The sequence below is a fragment of the Phocoena phocoena genome, chromosome 17 (genome assembly GCF_963924675.1).
Source record: "Phocoena phocoena chromosome 17, mPhoPho1.1, whole genome shotgun sequence".
Taxonomy (NCBI): domain Eukaryota; kingdom Metazoa; phylum Chordata; class Mammalia; order Artiodactyla; family Phocoenidae; genus Phocoena; species Phocoena phocoena.
In genome coordinates, this window is record NC_089235.1 from 23676544 (window position 1) to 23693492 (window position 16949).

Genomic DNA, 16949 nt, shown 5'->3' on the forward strand with positions numbered 1-16949 from the left:
TAAAGCATAGATACCGGTTGATTATGTAACACAACAAGCTGTTTCCAGACCACTGGTCTCATAATAAATATTGAGACCTATACTACTGATATACACAATTTATTAAGCTTTTCACACGTAATAGAGCATAGTTTCAGTCGCATCTGAAGTGCTAACAAAAGCTCCAGCGATCAAGAGCATGTTATCAATATTTTATAACAATCAACACTTGTAGCTTTTCAGATTTGGATAAGATAATTTATCCCAAAGTAAATCTAGTCATGCTTTTAAAAAATGCTTTAGGTCACTCCAAGCTTGGCAATTAACATTTGGCATAAACAATAATAAAACAATCACAACTTGATAAATAACAAATACAACATTGTAGGCCATAACCATACACAGCATAAGGGAAAGATGGTGACGAGTAAGTAGTCATTAGAATTAATAGAGTACCTTGGCCTCCATGCAGATACTTCCAGAGGCTTTGGTTCATTCAGCCCTGACACTCAGTTTTCAAAGCAGGGGGCAATATCTACAGTATCATTTTGTAATTTCGAACACACTGAAAACAAGTAAGTAGAAAATGATGAGTTGATTTTTATTAATGCATTAAATCCTCAGGAGTTATCACCAACCCCTTAGTATAAAATTTTTTCAAGTTATATTAGTCATGTGTGCTTCTTACTGTAAATGCTGCTAAATGAATTAAATGAAGTCAACAATGGTTCCCCCAATGTGATTGATTTTAGCACTTTTCAGCTACCTAGATCTAAAAATCTTTCAGGCTTTTGAACTGAATGTTTGAGGACAGTGTTCATATTTCAACCTATTGATAATACAATATGCTTGATTCAGAACATTAACTTACAGTCTATTCCAAAACTAAAATTTTAATCTGGTGCAAAATAAGTAGCTATAAGTGGCACAATAACCATGACGCATAATGACCATGACACTGAAATGGTTACTGTCACAGATGGTGATAAACAAGGATGTGAGGGCTCCGCTCTCAAGTCGCCTAGGATTTTGAATTACTGTCTGTACATACTGTCACTTACAAAACTATAATAAATTGAATATTTAGTCTGGTGTCTTCAAACACCCAAGATGTAAGATAACTTATTCCAAAACAATATTTATCTGAAAATATTTTTTGTACCTGGTAGTTCTTCCCTTGGAGGCAAAGAACAATTTGCCAAAACTTTTAATAACCAGGATACAGAAAACTTGAAAGAACAATCTTACCTAGGAATCAAATATACAGAGATTCAAAGAGGAAAAAAGAAAATTGTATAGAAGACAAAGATCAAACTGGTATCCCAGATCCAGAGCAATTTTGTAAAGTAGGAAAGCAATTATGATAACCCACAGCTTCTTAGGTCATTCTAGTGAGGATCTCCAGGTACTATATATGTTTTTATAATGATATTTTCTAAATAAAGGGCCTTAAATGCACATAAAAGGGTGTTTCCCAGGAATAGAGGTTAAGATATTTTTACATTGTTCAACCCACAAACTATTTGGTCAAAGGAATATGTAAAGCTCAACAAAAGCACATCTGGTGGAAATTCATGGCAATGAATGTTGACAAGATGTGCTTGGATCTCGCTTGCAGCATCTGGCAGTGAGTAGCAGAACAAAGGTAGGAATCTCACAGGCTCTCCTGTGTCTGTTCTGGAAGAGGCTCCGTGGTGGTGGAACTAGCGTTTGCAGTTGAATTCAAGACTTCTCCAAAATCACCACCAGCAGGCTTGGTTCCTCCTACTTTAGACTTTTAAAACAAAAGTTCAAAAAGGAAGAGACATTAGGAAACATAAACTTCGCTGACTCTGCATAAAGTAACTCAAATTTTACTTTGAAGAATAAATCAGGAGCCTAAGAGCTCAGTGATTATTTGTACAGAATTTAGTACTGTTGTAATGTTCCATGCGGTCTCACAGAAAAACTTACGCAGTTTCCGTGCTGAAATATTCAAATTGGTAAATTCTACCCCTCCACTTTTTTCCCCTATCTGCTTATTGTTCTTCACGGGGAAGGTTGTCTGAAGAATTTTGTAAGGCCTATTATGCTAAAGTATCTACTGAACTCTCTTTGTATTTGGATAACACTTTGTGAAATATTATTGAGTAAAACAAAGGAAAGAAATATATGTATGTTTCCCAGTTACAGCATAAACTTTCTAACCTTTTGCTGCTTAAAGAGTGGTACATGGACCTAGAGACTCAACATCACCGGGGAGCTTGTTAGACATTTGGAACCCCAGACTGGCCTCCCCATCTCCATCTGCAGAATTGAAATCCAGGCTTTAACAAGATCCCCAGGTGCTTCCTATACACATTATAGTTTGTGAAGCACTACTCCAAGTTATCTGGCCTGAAAATCTGTCAATAAATATTTGTTTGAATGAATTTATCTGCCCCGCATTTGTATACTATTGTATGCTTTTCAAAACCCTTACACATCCTTAGTGACACTGATGAATCTATGCTTCCTGCCCACCGTCACCCCCTCTCCTGCCCCCGTTACATCTCATGACTGACCAACAGGACAGCTGACTAACATTAAGAAACCAGTCAATGATCAAGGATGCAACTCACAGTGGGCTTGCATCTGACCTTGCTTTTAGCTCAGTCTTGACTGGCCACAGATTCATTAACAATCGGAATCTCGTTGAAATTTTCTCTCTCATTTCTTCTTGGCCTCCCATCTAAAATCTTTGAATTGCATGAAAAATGTGCATGACTTGTATCCACTGTATATTTATTAAATTTATTAAAACATTCCTTAATTACAAGAAAATGTGAAGACCTCTTGCAATTCACAAGTCTAAAACAACTCCTCCCCACAACTCGTCCCTTCTCTATTCTAAGACCATGAATGTCAGTAGTAACTCCCAGTCAGACTCCTGGAGTTATCCTTGGTCGTTCCCTGTCTTGTTCCACATCCAATCGATCACTAAATTTTTCTGTGTCACCTGTAAAGTCTAAATATCTCTCAACTCTGTCCCACTGGCACTAGCTCAACTCACCACACCAACATCTTTGGCCTGGATTACAATGCCTCCCTCCCACCTTGTCTCCTTCTCCAGTCTCTCTCCCCTTAGCTCTGCAGGGCAGACAGTGATCTTTCTAAAATGCACAGAAGAATGTGCGACTCAGGTTGTTTAAAATCTTCCAGTGGCTTCCCACACTTTCCTTAATGTGGCCCACCCATCTCTCTAGCTACATCTCCTGCTCAGTACCCCACAGCACAGCAAAGTTCCTGCTGTTCCTCAAAGGGGCCCCAAAGCTTCAAACATTCCCCTCAACCTAAAGGTTTGGTTTCCATTTACATTACTGCATCTGAGAAGCCTGCTCTGACCTTCCCTCCTGCCAAGCATGACAGAAATTCCCGCTACTTATCCTCCTGCAGCCTTGACTTCCACTGTCATAGCACCTTACCCTGTGTTTACTTTCACTGGCCATTTAATTGTCTAAACATCTTCAGAAAGGGTCTGTGTCTCTGTTGCTCACCATGGTATTTCCAGTGCCCAATACTCATCTCCTGGCACATGGCAAATGCTCAATAATCACAGTTAATGACTTGATCCAAAATCTAAATGTAAGTACATGTAGACCCGATGTTTAACTGAATATCAATGTAAGTTAGAAAAACTGCCTCCCAAGCACACAATTATATTTTACAGCTTCCTTGGTGATATTCGTCTAATACACTATACTATTAAAAAAAACATTTTTATTTGAATGGTGCCCAGTCATATTTAAAAAACTGATTTCACTACAATTTAGAGTCTGAATATACTCAGGAGGAAAGTACACAGTAAATGACCTGGAAGTTTCTCCTCTTCTTCAGTGTCAAAAGAACTGAGGCTTTCCTGGTTTTCCAGCTAGTCATTTAAAAAAACTAATGCTCAGGGTAGATTTCAAGGAGAGGCTATGATATTCCTAAAACATTGAGAACTAAATCAGAGTAAAACCTTGACTTCTTGCAACGTACAGTTTGTTTTCAAACACCTGACTAGGCATTAATAAGGATAAAGCAGGCCTCTGGTACTGTCCTAAAAGAATGACTATGGGGCTTCCCTGGTGGCGCAGTGGTTGACAGTCCGCCTGCCGATACGGGGGACACGGGTTCGTGCCCCGGTTCGAGAGGACCCCACATGCCGCGGAGCGGCTGGTCCCGTGAGCCATGGCCACTGAGCCTGTGCGTCCAGAGCCTGTGCTCCGCAACGGGAGAGGCTACGACAGTGAGAGGCCCGCATACCGCAAAAAAAAAAAAAAAAAAAAAAGAATGACTATGATGTATTTTTTGCTCATCAAACACGTATTAAGTAGCTGTGATATGCCAAGGACTACTCTAGGCCCTGGAGAAGCATCAGTGAGCAAAAAGAACAGGGGCCTGCGTTTGTGGGTTCATTAGAGCAAGCGTGCTAGGGGGGTTGAACGAACAAGCTGTAGGAATGTTTGTACAGTGTGATTCCTTTTTGAAAAACATTTACACATTTATGTAGAAACAGAAAAGGTGGGTAGTAGCGTTTGTATGCGCAAGAAAAAAAGATTCAGATCATGATACAGTGTTTGGTTTTCTTTCTGTAAGCATACCCTGATTCTGTAATTTTAAAAAGATATATTTAAAAGCAAGTGACTCAATTGCAATTCTAAAAGACAAAATATGAATATTTTAAAGCTGATTTATATAAAACATTTTAAGATATTAGTTTTAACCCTTAGAAAATAACCACAGTAACTACCAGAATTTGTTTAGGAAGCAATGACCATATGGGCTTTGCACTTCTCTGTAGAGAAGTCTGGGCAGTGGATGGGAACAAAACAACATTTTTGGTCACTTGTGATCCTTGATGATTTTATAGTTTTGAATATAATCTTGAAGATAATACAATTTACAAATTAATAAAGCTGATTATGGGAAAATATCCACCTTCACCAATATCAAAGCAATCAAAAAATAGGGGCTTCCCTGGTGGCGCAGTGGTTGAGAGTCTGCCTGCCGATGCAGGGGACACGGGTTCGTGCCCCGGTCCGGGAAGATCCCACATGCCGCGGAGCAGCTGGGCCCGTGAGCCATGGCCACTGAGCCTGCGCGTCCGGAGCCTGTGCTCCACAGCGGGAGAGGCCACAACAGTGAGAGGCCCGCGTACCGCAAAAAAAAATAATAATAAAACAATGAATTATCAATGATGATCACCACGGCATCATCATAATAATAAAAATGTCCAATAATTAAGGATTGAACAAACAATACCCATTATAAGGCTATGTAAGCAGCCACTGAACATAATACTGAAGAAGAATAATGATACAGAAACATGTTTATGGTTAATTCTTTTCTTTTTTTAATTTTTAAATCTAATTTTATTTATTTTTTTATATAGCAGGTTCTTGGTTAATTCTTTTTTAAAGTGTAACAGCACAGTCCTACAACATCATTGTCTGTGGGTCGTAGGACCACTTTTTTGTTTTTTATTTTTTGTACTTTTCTATATTGCTTTTAATTTTCCACAGTAAGATTTATATTAAATTTTGTCCAATTACAAAAGTATTTGAATAATGCAAAAAGCAGCACAAACTTCTAAAGTACTACTGTTCTTTAAAATTATACATTTCTTTTCAGCACTTATGCTGGCCATGCTCAATATACACTCAAAAAAATTGATTAAAAGAGTATACATCATCTTAAGTATCCATAAATAATGTAAAGAAAGTTATTGAAGTTCTTTAACTATTTTTAGAAGGAAATACTAATTTGAATAATTTACCCACACCAAAGAAAGTTAAGGCACCAAACAAGATAACACAAAAGACCCTGTTCATTTCTCTACTTGCCTTTAAGTTTTCAACCTTTTCCTCAAACGATTTGAATGTTGGGGAGTTTCTATGGAGAGAAAAGAAAAACAAATAGCAAATTACAAACACAACAAAAAAGCCAACAATTTTGAAAACATTATTAAGCTGACTGTATTCCTCTTCACCATTATTCTCAATCAGCAAAAGAACACATATACCATATGTGACACCTGTTCCACAGACGTGCAGGCATACGTACAGACGTTTTATTATGTGAGATTATCTATTCTGTTCTAAGATTTCTACAACGATGTTTTCAATTCCTTGAACAGAGCCAGTCTTAGACATATACATAGAGTCAAGTACATGTGTGAAGAGATGGAACAAAGTCAGGTACAACGTTGAGTCTGTCACTTTCCCAACCAACTTGTCACGGTATAAGAAAATGCCACTGTTGGATCAGTCTCATTCTGGTTAAGGTGCTACACTAGAACTCATGTTTAAATTCACATGTTGCCTGGCAAGATTTCTACATGAACCCACATCACCTAAGCAGGACAAGCAAACCATAGGAGGTTCCACACCAGGGATGCTGGTTCCCAGCAGCAGCATAACAGACAGGGAGAGGAGAGACCAAAAGGAAGGGAGGAGTACAGAAATGTGGCTTCAGCCACTTCACAAAGCTGCCCCAACTGACAGAAGCTCTCTAAGCCCACAGGAAGCCTCTCCTGTGACTTCACATTCATCCATTTGAATTAAGGAGGATCACAGCACCTGTGCCGCTCCCACCTGGGTTTCCAGAGCTTTTATACTATCCACCTGACCTCCAGTATCCTTCCTACTACCATGATGAAAAAGGAGAAGAAGGGAACAAGGGGTTTCCTCCTTCCCATCGTGGGGACAGGCAATCGGTCCCAAAGTGTGGTCCCCAGACCAACTGCATCAGTAGCTCCTCGGAAGTTGTTAGCAAAGCAAATTCTCAGCCACCCCAGGCCTACCGAATCAGAAACTCAATGTGGGCCCGCTAGGCAGAGGCTTTTAATAAGCCCTCCAGGTAGCTCTGAGGGACACTAAAGTTTAAGCCAAGCATGTATAGTTAAAAATCCTCTGCCTCTATAGAGAGGTCAGGTGAGGTCATAGAATGTGCCACTTGCAAGTACTTACTGATGAAAGAGGACACTAGAATCAGAGCACAGTTGGCTCCAAATGTTACAGTGGGATGAGGGAAGTAGAGATGGGGAGGATGAAAGAAAAGGGGGGCTTCCCTGGTGGCTCAGTGGTTAAGAATCCACCTGCCAATGCAGGGGACACAGGTTCGAGCCCTGGTCTGGGAAGATCCCACATGCCGTGGAGCAACTAAGCCCATGCATCGCAACTACTGAGCCTGCGCTCTAGAGCCCATGAGCCACAACTACTGAGCCCACGCGACACAACTACTGAAGCCCGTGTGCCTAGAGCCCGTGGTCCGCAACAAGGGATGCCACCGTAATGAGAAGCCCGTACACCACAATGAAGAGTGGCCCCCGCTCGCCGCAACTAGAGAAAGCCTGCGCACACCAACGAAGACCCAATGCGGTCAAAAATAAAATTTAAAAAATTTATTAATTAAAAAAAGAAAGAAAAGGGGATTGTAACTAAAGCTAATGCAGACGGAGGAGGTGGGACACCTACATCCATGAAAACAGAAGGTTGATTAGATGAGCACTGTTCACTTTTTTTTAATTAAACAGATTCCACATATGAAACAATTTAACAGGTTTACAAAACAAAGAAGAAATGATCATTCCTTTTTCTAATCGCAAACATTTAATGGATTTCTTACACCAACCTAACATTGTTAGGAAGAGCAACTGAAAACTGGTGACAGTTTTCACAGCTTGTTTAGAGTAGAATTCTAGCTCCTACTTCAGAACAGTTCAAGTTAAACATCTAGATAAGAAAAAAAATAAGAAAACATCAGACCAACTACATTTTGTAAAAATATACTTTACCTCATAGCAGGCATGCTAATTGAGTGTTGAATGGAGCGTATACTAAGAGGCAGCATTAAAAAGAGATAGAAATGGAGTTAGTAAAGTGGCGATTAGACATTATAAAAAGCAAACAAAACTTAGTTTTCTAGGAGCTTGTTCTTCCGGCACCATGAAGTATTACCTGCTTTTTGAGGTGGAGGGGATCACAATTATTTCAACATAATTTACATTTATTCATGAGCCAATTTAATTCTAGCAGTTAATAGAGCTAATAATCAACTTTGCATTCTTATAGCACTTTGAAAATTGTCGAGTGCTTTCACCAGTATCTGTAATGAATCTAGCATCAAGGCTCAAAAGTTAATAATTTACAGGTCACAGCACAATCGTGAATGGAACTTGGGTCTTTAAGACTCATAATCCAATGTTCACCACCTCCCCTCAAAAAATGAAGCACACACACAAACACACGCGAAACCACTGAAGGGCTCCTGCAGTCGTTTTTCTCCCACATACCTGTTATCAGAACAGGAAGGTTTCAAAGTCACTATTTGACAACTTCAAGTGACTTTAAAATTACATGTCACTTCTTAGTGGCAGTCGTATCCAGTTTTCTAGTAAGAGACACCTGTACTTCATCTCAAACTAAATGTTCTTATAGGCCATTCAAATAACATTTGATCCCCTGTTTTACAAGGACCAGCTTTTTATTCAAGGGCAAAGCAGTTCACTGACCATTCGGGTTCAAGGTTATCTACCTCCAGCCATCTCCCACAGAGAACACCTCACAAGATGAAAGTACCTCAATTCTTGGGCTCACTAAGTCAATGTATGCACCCTGCTGATACTGTTAACATGTTTATAAGCATTTTGATCACTGACACAGCATTTTGGGGTATGCTGGACAGTCCAAGGTTTCAATTCTCAATTATATTTAAATACTCTGTGTGTTTATGATTTCGTTTTCTCCAAGATTCCGTTGTTACAAATGACAATGTGTTTCAATGCAGAACTCCTCAAATCTAGTTCTGCATTAGTATGGAGTATGATCTTGATATGAATCAAAAGAAGCTGACAGCTCGTACGGTCAAATAATCAGTAAAATATTTGGACATCTTCGTACTTAATGTTGTACACAATACAGGAAAAGATCCATTGTAGCTCAGCATTCTCTCTTCCTATCACAATGGTAGATACCTTGGATATAAGACTATATTCTCGGAGGAATTTGCTAATTCTTTTCCTGCTTGATTTATTGCAGTGTGCTGCATCCATATATTAAAGACAGAGATCAATAAAAATCACCTTTCTTAGTTTACAATACCAGAACTCCAAAAGCTACCTGCCCTTCCTTGGACCCTTCTGAAAAAGCTGCCTCTGTAAGTCACGTTCCCAAAACCACCTTCCACCATCACCAATATAATAACTGGATCAGTAGAGGTCCACCCACCAGAGCTAACCTCCTGGTAATTTACAAATTGTTTAGACCAAATTTAAAAAAAGTTTGATTTGAGATAATTAAGGTTCCTATCCTGGGATTTCGTAATTAGAACACTAAACCGCCGGTCAGTTAGTGGTAGGTACTTGAACCAGAAAGTCATATAGTGTTCGATGTTGAGGAAGACATTTGGGGGGACCAGGTACAAGCTTCAAGAATGCAGAGGAAACCAATTCCCAAAGAAAGGATTGCATATAAGCACAGAGAGAGGTAGAGGGAATGAAGGAGAGATGAGCATTCAGGGAAGAGGGCTCAGGTGGTAGAGGAATGGGTTTCTTGGTTTTTTGGGGGTTCTAGAAGCTACCTTGATTTCTAACAGCTTTTCAATGAGCAGGACTAATCTGGGTGGGGCCTGGGCTTGCTTCCTTTCCTCTCCTTGGATTCCAAAAGAACTTTCATTCTATGCAACACATTCCCTTTTTTTTTTTTTTTTTTGCGTTACACGGGCCTCTCGTTTGTGGCCTCTCCCGTTGCGGAGCACAGGCTCCGGACGCGCAGGCTCAGCGGCCATGGCCCACGGGCCCAGCCGCTCCGCAGCATGTGGGATCTTCCCGGACCGGGTCACGAACCCATGTCCCCTGCATCGGCAGGCAGACTCCCAACCACTGCGCCACCAGGGAAGCCCTACATTCCCTTTTTAGGTGAGCGAAGTCACATAGTTTTTTGTTCTTCCTAACCAAAAGACTCTGCTAGAACATTTTGGCAGAAATTACCAAATTCTGGCAAAAGAAGGTGTTTAATGGCTGAACATGTGATAAATTGTTTGTCCGAAGGACTCACACATTGAATTCAACAGTATCAACAAAATGAGAAAATGGGTGGATAAAGCAAGTATAAATCTCAGAAATGCACAGTCAATTCTAGTCACTGACTCTCCCTAAGATCTCCCTAAGATCTGTAAAAGATCATTTCCTCCAATGGCCAATTTGTGGATACTGTGCCCCTTTAAACAGCCTACAAACTAGTTAAAAGGGACTAGGGCAAATGCAGAGTGAAAAGAATGATCATAAAGGTGAACTGTAGATGCATCAAGTTGACTATCAATTCCACATCCAGCGCACAAAATTATTTCAGGATTATCCTACATAAGAAACAAGTCCTGAGGTCATAAAAGTTGAAAAACTGAATTATAAAAGTCAACGAAGTCACATGGAATTATCAGGGGATGGAGAATTAACACAAGAAGGCAGTGGAGAGCTTATGAATGACTCATCAAGGGATCTTCCCTGGATTAGGCAGGAGGAGAAGGACGGTTGGTGAAGCATCAGTGCCAGGGGATATCAGGAGAATGGGGAAACTGACAAACAGGGTAAACAGTCAGGAGAAGACAATAATGTTGGAAATACAGACAGTTTAAAAAAAATATTTTGTTTTTACAGTATTATCATAGGAAAGGACTACCAATACACTTCCAAGAAAACCAAGATAGAAATGATAATTTGGGGCCTTTAAGTTATTAAGCACCTAGAAGGTGCCAATGATGTTTATAATATGACTTAAAGAACGTTAAAAATGAACACTTTGAGAATTCTAAGAAACAGTGCAGCATCTCTTGTAAAGGACTTTAGGGTCTTTACAGGATCATGACAAAATCATCCTTGCTGGTGTTGTGTTTCAATTAGCAGTTAAGGCAGAGAAAGAATTTAAATATTTGAGTACCATGAAGGATACATCCACTAAATCCGTTTAAGTGGGAATGTACGAGAAAAAGCAAGGAAATGATTACAATAAGGTGTTTATTTTGTGATGAATGGCTGAGTTGAATTTCTGTATGTTTTACATTTCAAAATAAGAAAAGATTAAAAATATACCCACTGGGGCTTCCCTGGTGGCGCAGTGGTTGAGAGTCCACCTGCCGATGCAGGGGACACGGGTTCGTGCCCCGGTCCGGGAGGATCCCACGTGCCGCGGAGCAGCTGGGCCCGTGAGCCATGGCCGGTGAGCCTGCGTGTCCGGAGCCTGTGCTCCGCAACGGGAGAGGCCACAACAGTGAGAGGCCCGCGTACCGCCAAAAAAAAAAAAAAAAAAAAAAAAAAATACACCCACTGAACAGAGAATGAAATCAGTTAAATTAATACAAAGTCGAGGTGTTCCCACTTTTGAGGTAGCCATTACAGCAGGAAGAACAAGGAGTACATATCAATTTCAGGTCCACCCAGTTATCTGAACTTCTCTACAATCCCTATTTAAATGAAATTCCACTTTGTTGGTGGCTAGTCTGTAATCTAACAATTGGGCAGCTGTCCTTGCATTTCTAGCTTCTCTACGGAAGGTTACACAAGCTTCAACTTGCCTCAACGTACACATCATCTCTAATATCACTGAAGTTTAAATACAATACGGAAAACTTCAAAAGCACAAAGCCACGTTGCTGCTGGACCAGAACTGTCTCTAACAGATATATTGTGAGGATCTGTTACCATCTATGAAGTTTAAACATAATATGGAAAACTTCAAAAGCACAAAGCCATGTTGCTACTGGACCAGAATTGGCTCTAATAGATATATCGTGAGGATTAGTTAGAATTTATAAAGCAAACTTTATGAAAACTTTTTCCAGCTTGATTTTGGCTCTCAAAGAAGGTAACCTATAATCAAAGTAGGAATGTAAATCTGGGTTCCTCAAAACACTGAGAAAAAAAATCAAAAAGGGCAACCTGATTCTCACTCAGAAAACACAAAGTACTTTGCAATCTAATAGTTACTCTTACTTTGGAAAAGTTATTCTTTTAAAAAGCTGAATTGAGTTTTTAAAGTTTCCTTGTTTCTTACATAGGTGTCTGATCTTTTCATACCTAATAATAAGAAAGGGGGAGGGGTAGAGGGAAAAGAAGAAGGAAGGAAGTAGTAAACAGAAGATAGAGAAAGAAGAGTTAACGGTCAACATGTCTGAAAGCTTATCTATGTATTAGTATCCCCTTTATTTTTTCAAAATAATCTCTTGATCATAGGTGATGAACCAAAGGAACTGCTGGACCGTGCCTGTAGGGCCTAAGTCTTAAACTATCATTGCTCTGGGGAGGCAGAACAATGCAGAGGGTGGTGCAGGCTCCTGAACCCGGGTGTGCCTGGGTTCAAGTCCTGGCCTTCAGCCACGTCGCTGTATGACTTTGAAGAAGTCACTTAACCTCTCTGTGTCTCAGTTTTCCTCATCTGTAAAATCAGAAAAATAATGGCACCTGCTATACGTAGTCATGCCTGAAACACAGTTCACCATTATTATTGTTACGGATAGCTTTAACTGAAACACACATTAATATTTATTTCATTTTATATTATTTTCTTTAAAGCTTTCAAATTTCACCCAGCTATTATTTTGGTTGGTAACTTGAACCCTAGAGTCTAGAACAGTGCCTGGCACAAAGCTGACATTCAATAAATACTTTTGAGTGAAAGAATGAATAAATAATTGCAGTAACTAAAATTAGGAAATATGGGCATAAAAGGCAGAAAAGTTCATTAAAGCTTTTCAAATTCAAATCAAAAGGTACTCTATTACAACAAGAGAAAAAAGGTCATTTCTTTTCCTATTAAGTGGTAGAAATTTTTTTTTTTTTTTTTTTTGTGGTACGCAGGCCTCTCACTGTTGTGGCCTCCCGCTATTGTGGCCTCTCGCATTGCGGAGGACAGGCTCCGGACGTGCAGGCTCAGCGGCCATGGCCCACGGGCCCACGGGCCCAGCCGCTCCGCGGCATGTGGGATCCTCCCAGACCGGGGCACGAACCCGCGTCCCCTGCACGGCAGGCGGACTCCCAATCACTGCGCCACCAGGGAAGCCCCAGAAATTTTTTTTTTTTAAAAGAAATTTTCAGCAAAATGGAATTATCTGGAATGACTTTAATGAGTCCGAAACCAACAACAACAACAAAAATATCTAGAGGTTTACGTGAAGAAACACACATCCAAAGGATGGGCTTCCCTGGTGGTGCAGTGGTTGAGAGTCCGCCTGGCGATGCAGGGGACACGGGTTTGTGCCCCGGTCCAGGAAGATCCCACATGCCGCGGAGCGGCTGGGCCCGTGAGCCATGGCCGCTGAGCCTGCGCGTCCGGAGCCTGTGCTCCGCAACAGGAGAGGCCACAACAGTGAGAGGCCCGCGTACCGCAAAAAAAAAAAAGGCGAAATTTCCTTTGAAGATAAAGGCAAAGTTAATTACATTTCCTCCTAAATATATCAGAAATATTTGACTAATGAGGCTACTGAATTATTAGAGCATGCTATTAATAACATGAAAATTGATGTTTACACTGACAGCAAGTGAAATGAGAAGGCTCTTTTAAAGTTTCTCTCAAAAAAAAGTAAAGGCATGAGTCAGCGTTTGCCATGTATGTGTAGAAAACAAGCCAACAGGAGAGGAGTGACTATGAACATACCACCTGGGGAAAAGCTGTTTGTCCCCAAAGGGCCTCCCTGCCGCTGACACCTAATTGTCAGGGTGTCAAAAATAGACATCTCTATCTCTGTCTCTGTCTCTCCCTCTCCCTCCTTCTCTCTCCCCCTCTCCCTCCCCTTCCTCTTCCTTACTCACCCACCCAAGGCATACAGCAAATATCTATATCCCAAGTGCTAACTTATTAATTGATAATGTAGTACAATTAAAACTGTTGCTGACTCTATTCAAGTCAGCAAAATATCCGCAATTCCATCAGAGAGCGAAATCATTGCCACAAGTCTGCTGGGTTAGCATGGACTCGGAACAAAGGGTAGTTAACAAGATTACCCAACTAATTCAAGCACTTGCAAAAAGGGGCCCCCTGCATCCATCTCCATGGGAGGAAAGGCCTTGCTGCTGGGATGGAAACGCTCAAATCTGCCGCCCAAGCTCCTCTCCTTGCACAGCTCTTGGGGGCATGTGGCCAGTGTTTGCCTCTGTGACTCACTCATCTAAAAGATGTGGGGTTTCCTTATGTTATCTATTGTATATGTTTTTATATACTTCTATTATATGTTTGCATATATTTTCTATTACATATGAACCCATGAAGTCAGATTACAATCAGGACATCTTGATCTAGAAATGATTTTTTTTTTTTTTTTTTTGCGGTACGCAGGCTTCTCACTGTTGTGGCCCCTCCCATTGAGGAGCACAGGCTCCGGACGCGCAGGCTCAGCGGCCATGGCTCACGGGCCCAGCCGCTCCGCGGCACGTGGGATCTTCCCGGACCGGGAACCCATGTCCCCTGCATTGGCAGGCGGACTCCCAACCACTGTGCCACCAGGGAAGCCCTAGAAATGATTTTTTAAAGTGACTTTACCCAATTTTTAATCTGTAAGAAATAATTCCAAAATTTAGATCTCAAAAGATAATATCTCCCATTTCCAAATTACAATATAAAGCCTTACTTTAACCTGCATGTATTGATACACAATATATTGTTCATTAACAACCAGACTGAAAATGATAGCATATAATCTCAATTGCATTTTTTAAATGAAATGAAAAATAGTGACTGTGTAAGCAGCTAGAAAAGAGCTGCCCAACTCTATTTCTGGTGAATTAAAAAGACAGAACATACTGAGCCACACTTATGTACATCTGGTTAATCTTCTCAAAGGTACAGAAGATGTCATTCCTCAACAGCACTTACGAAGTTTTATATTTTTGTTTACATCTAACATTGTTTTATAATCAGGTATTAACAGGGCTCTTCCATTCTTAACTCATTCCCAGGCCCTACTTCCCTCCCCCACTCCATCCACTCAAAGATTTCAAGCTCTTTCTGAACAAGAACCGTGTCTGATCTAGGTTACATTCTTTAGACCTGTCCATGATAGGCACCTTAGTATTAGTAGAATGGATTATGTGAGTGAATACATCCTCACACAACTCAAACAACTTTAGATAAAACTGTCTTTTAACAGTTTCCTAAAGCACTTAGGCCATTTTCAATTGAACACCAAAGACACAGAATCAATTCCTATCACTGATTTCTTGGGTTTTTTAGCACAATTTTGAACTTTAAATAGTTCAACACTTAGGGACTTCCCTGGTGGTGCAGTGGATAAGACTCCATGCTCCCAATGCAAAGGACCCAGGTTCAATCCCTGGTCAGGGAACTAGATCCCACATGCATGCCACAACTAAGAGTTCACATGACACAACTGAGGAGCCCACGTGCCACAACTAAGACCCAGTACAGACAAACAAATAAATAAATAAATATTTAAAAAATAGTTCAACACTTAGAGTTTGTTTATCCCCATGATTTACTCTGACTTTCAGGGCTAAGTGTCATTAAGAGAGAGCCTCAGCTATAAGTACCTATGTGATTACTTAAGAAGGCACAATGCTAGGCCACAGCAAGTGACCGCTTGAGAAGACAATTCACATTAATAGGAACAGAGATGGAGACTAGTATATTATCCTTCCTGCTTACACTCAAAAGACCTTCCTCCACCTTAGTTTTCTCTGACTACTAATAGGATAATCAGAGAGTCTGTATGGGAGAGAGAGGAGAGGTTTGCTCAATATCACAAAGACTCCTTCTATAAGGCCTGGTTTGGGCTGACATCTTTTTACTGTACGTTCTTTTTTGGCCTAATATACTTTATTTTTCCTTTTGCAACCATGAAATGTTCTTGTGTGCATAATTATAGAATACAACCAGTGTAACGAAAAAATAAAATAGTATAAACACTATAAGCTAATAAAACAAGTACTAAAACATGCTGAGTCATGGTATATTTGGTATATATCTTAGGCATATTTTACTGCAATAAAAAAATTTCAGAGTAACCTGTACAGGACAGAAGACTAACATTGTGAGACAGTACATATGCTGTCTATTACAACTGCATAATGGGACCCAGGTGAAGGAAGATTCCAACATCCTGACAAAGGCACCAAAGAAATTAAAGCATCAAAAAACAAACAAACAAAGTCAGACATTAAAAGGGAGGAATTCTGCATACCATGGTAAAGCTGCTTCTTTTTACCAAAAAAAAAAGGAAAATGTCAAAATCATTTCCATATCCCTTTGAACCACAGTGTCAAATTATTCTTCTTTTAATGTATCCATTACCCATGGTATACAAGAAATCCTCCCTTGAAAATAGGAATGCACCAGAGAAAAGATATTCCAAAAGGCAAGAAAATTACATAGTGGACAAACACAACCATCCAATGTGGCATCATAATCTAAGCACACTTGTCTCAAACGAGAGCTAGGCTGCAGTGATGGTTCAAACTCTCCTTACCTAAAGGAATGTGAAAAGGCTTGCAATCTGCAAGAAGCCAGAGTAAGCATTAAAAAAGAAAGGAAGTTCTGGTAAATCTAAAACAATTAAATAACCTACTTTTAAAAAGATGTGTAAGGGTTTAACTGAAATCTGAAGGGCTACACAATCGAGTCAGCACAGAAAGAAAAGAGAGCACCTAAGAGAAGTATATATAACTGTCAAAAGGGTTTAAGAGAGCCGTGTTTATTACATTGTGTTGAAAATGATAACAGTCCAAATACAATGAGCAAGGCATCTGGTTGTTTTGGTACAAAGTATAATATCAATTAGCCAAACTTATTCAACCAACAAAATTCTGGTTGTAAAATCTACTTTCCCCACAAACGGAAAACACAAAGTCATGCAATCTGAAGGATTGTTTTTTTTTAAACACAAATCTTTCATGCCAACAGAAGCACAGACGATTTAATCCACATTTGTCATTTTCAGCGCTATTTTAATCCACAGGGTGGGTG

The 16949-nt window shown here is 40.0% G+C and overlaps 1 protein-coding gene across 5 annotated transcripts in view; it reads right to left on the reverse strand.

Annotated features, from left to right (window-relative positions):
• Position 1: 1 nt before the first annotated feature.
• The window catches only part of TPD52 (tumor protein D52), a 119923-nt gene continuing 102975 nt past the window's right edge, over positions 2-16949 (reverse strand). Inside the window, exons 5-8 of one of the 5 annotated variants that reach the window (XM_065895741.1) lie at positions 16453-16479; positions 7778-7819; positions 5826-5874; positions 1634-1753 (exon numbers count right to left, since the gene is read on the reverse strand). In XM_065895741.1, coding sequence (XP_065751813.1) covers positions 1634-1753; positions 5826-5874; positions 7778-7819; positions 16453-16479 — 238 coding nt within the window. Of the gene's footprint in view, positions 1754-5825; positions 5875-7777; positions 7820-16452; positions 16480-16949 lie in introns of all 5 variants that reach the window. The other 4 variants (XM_065895742.1, XM_065895744.1, XM_065895746.1 and 1 more) reach the window with 4 other exon arrangements.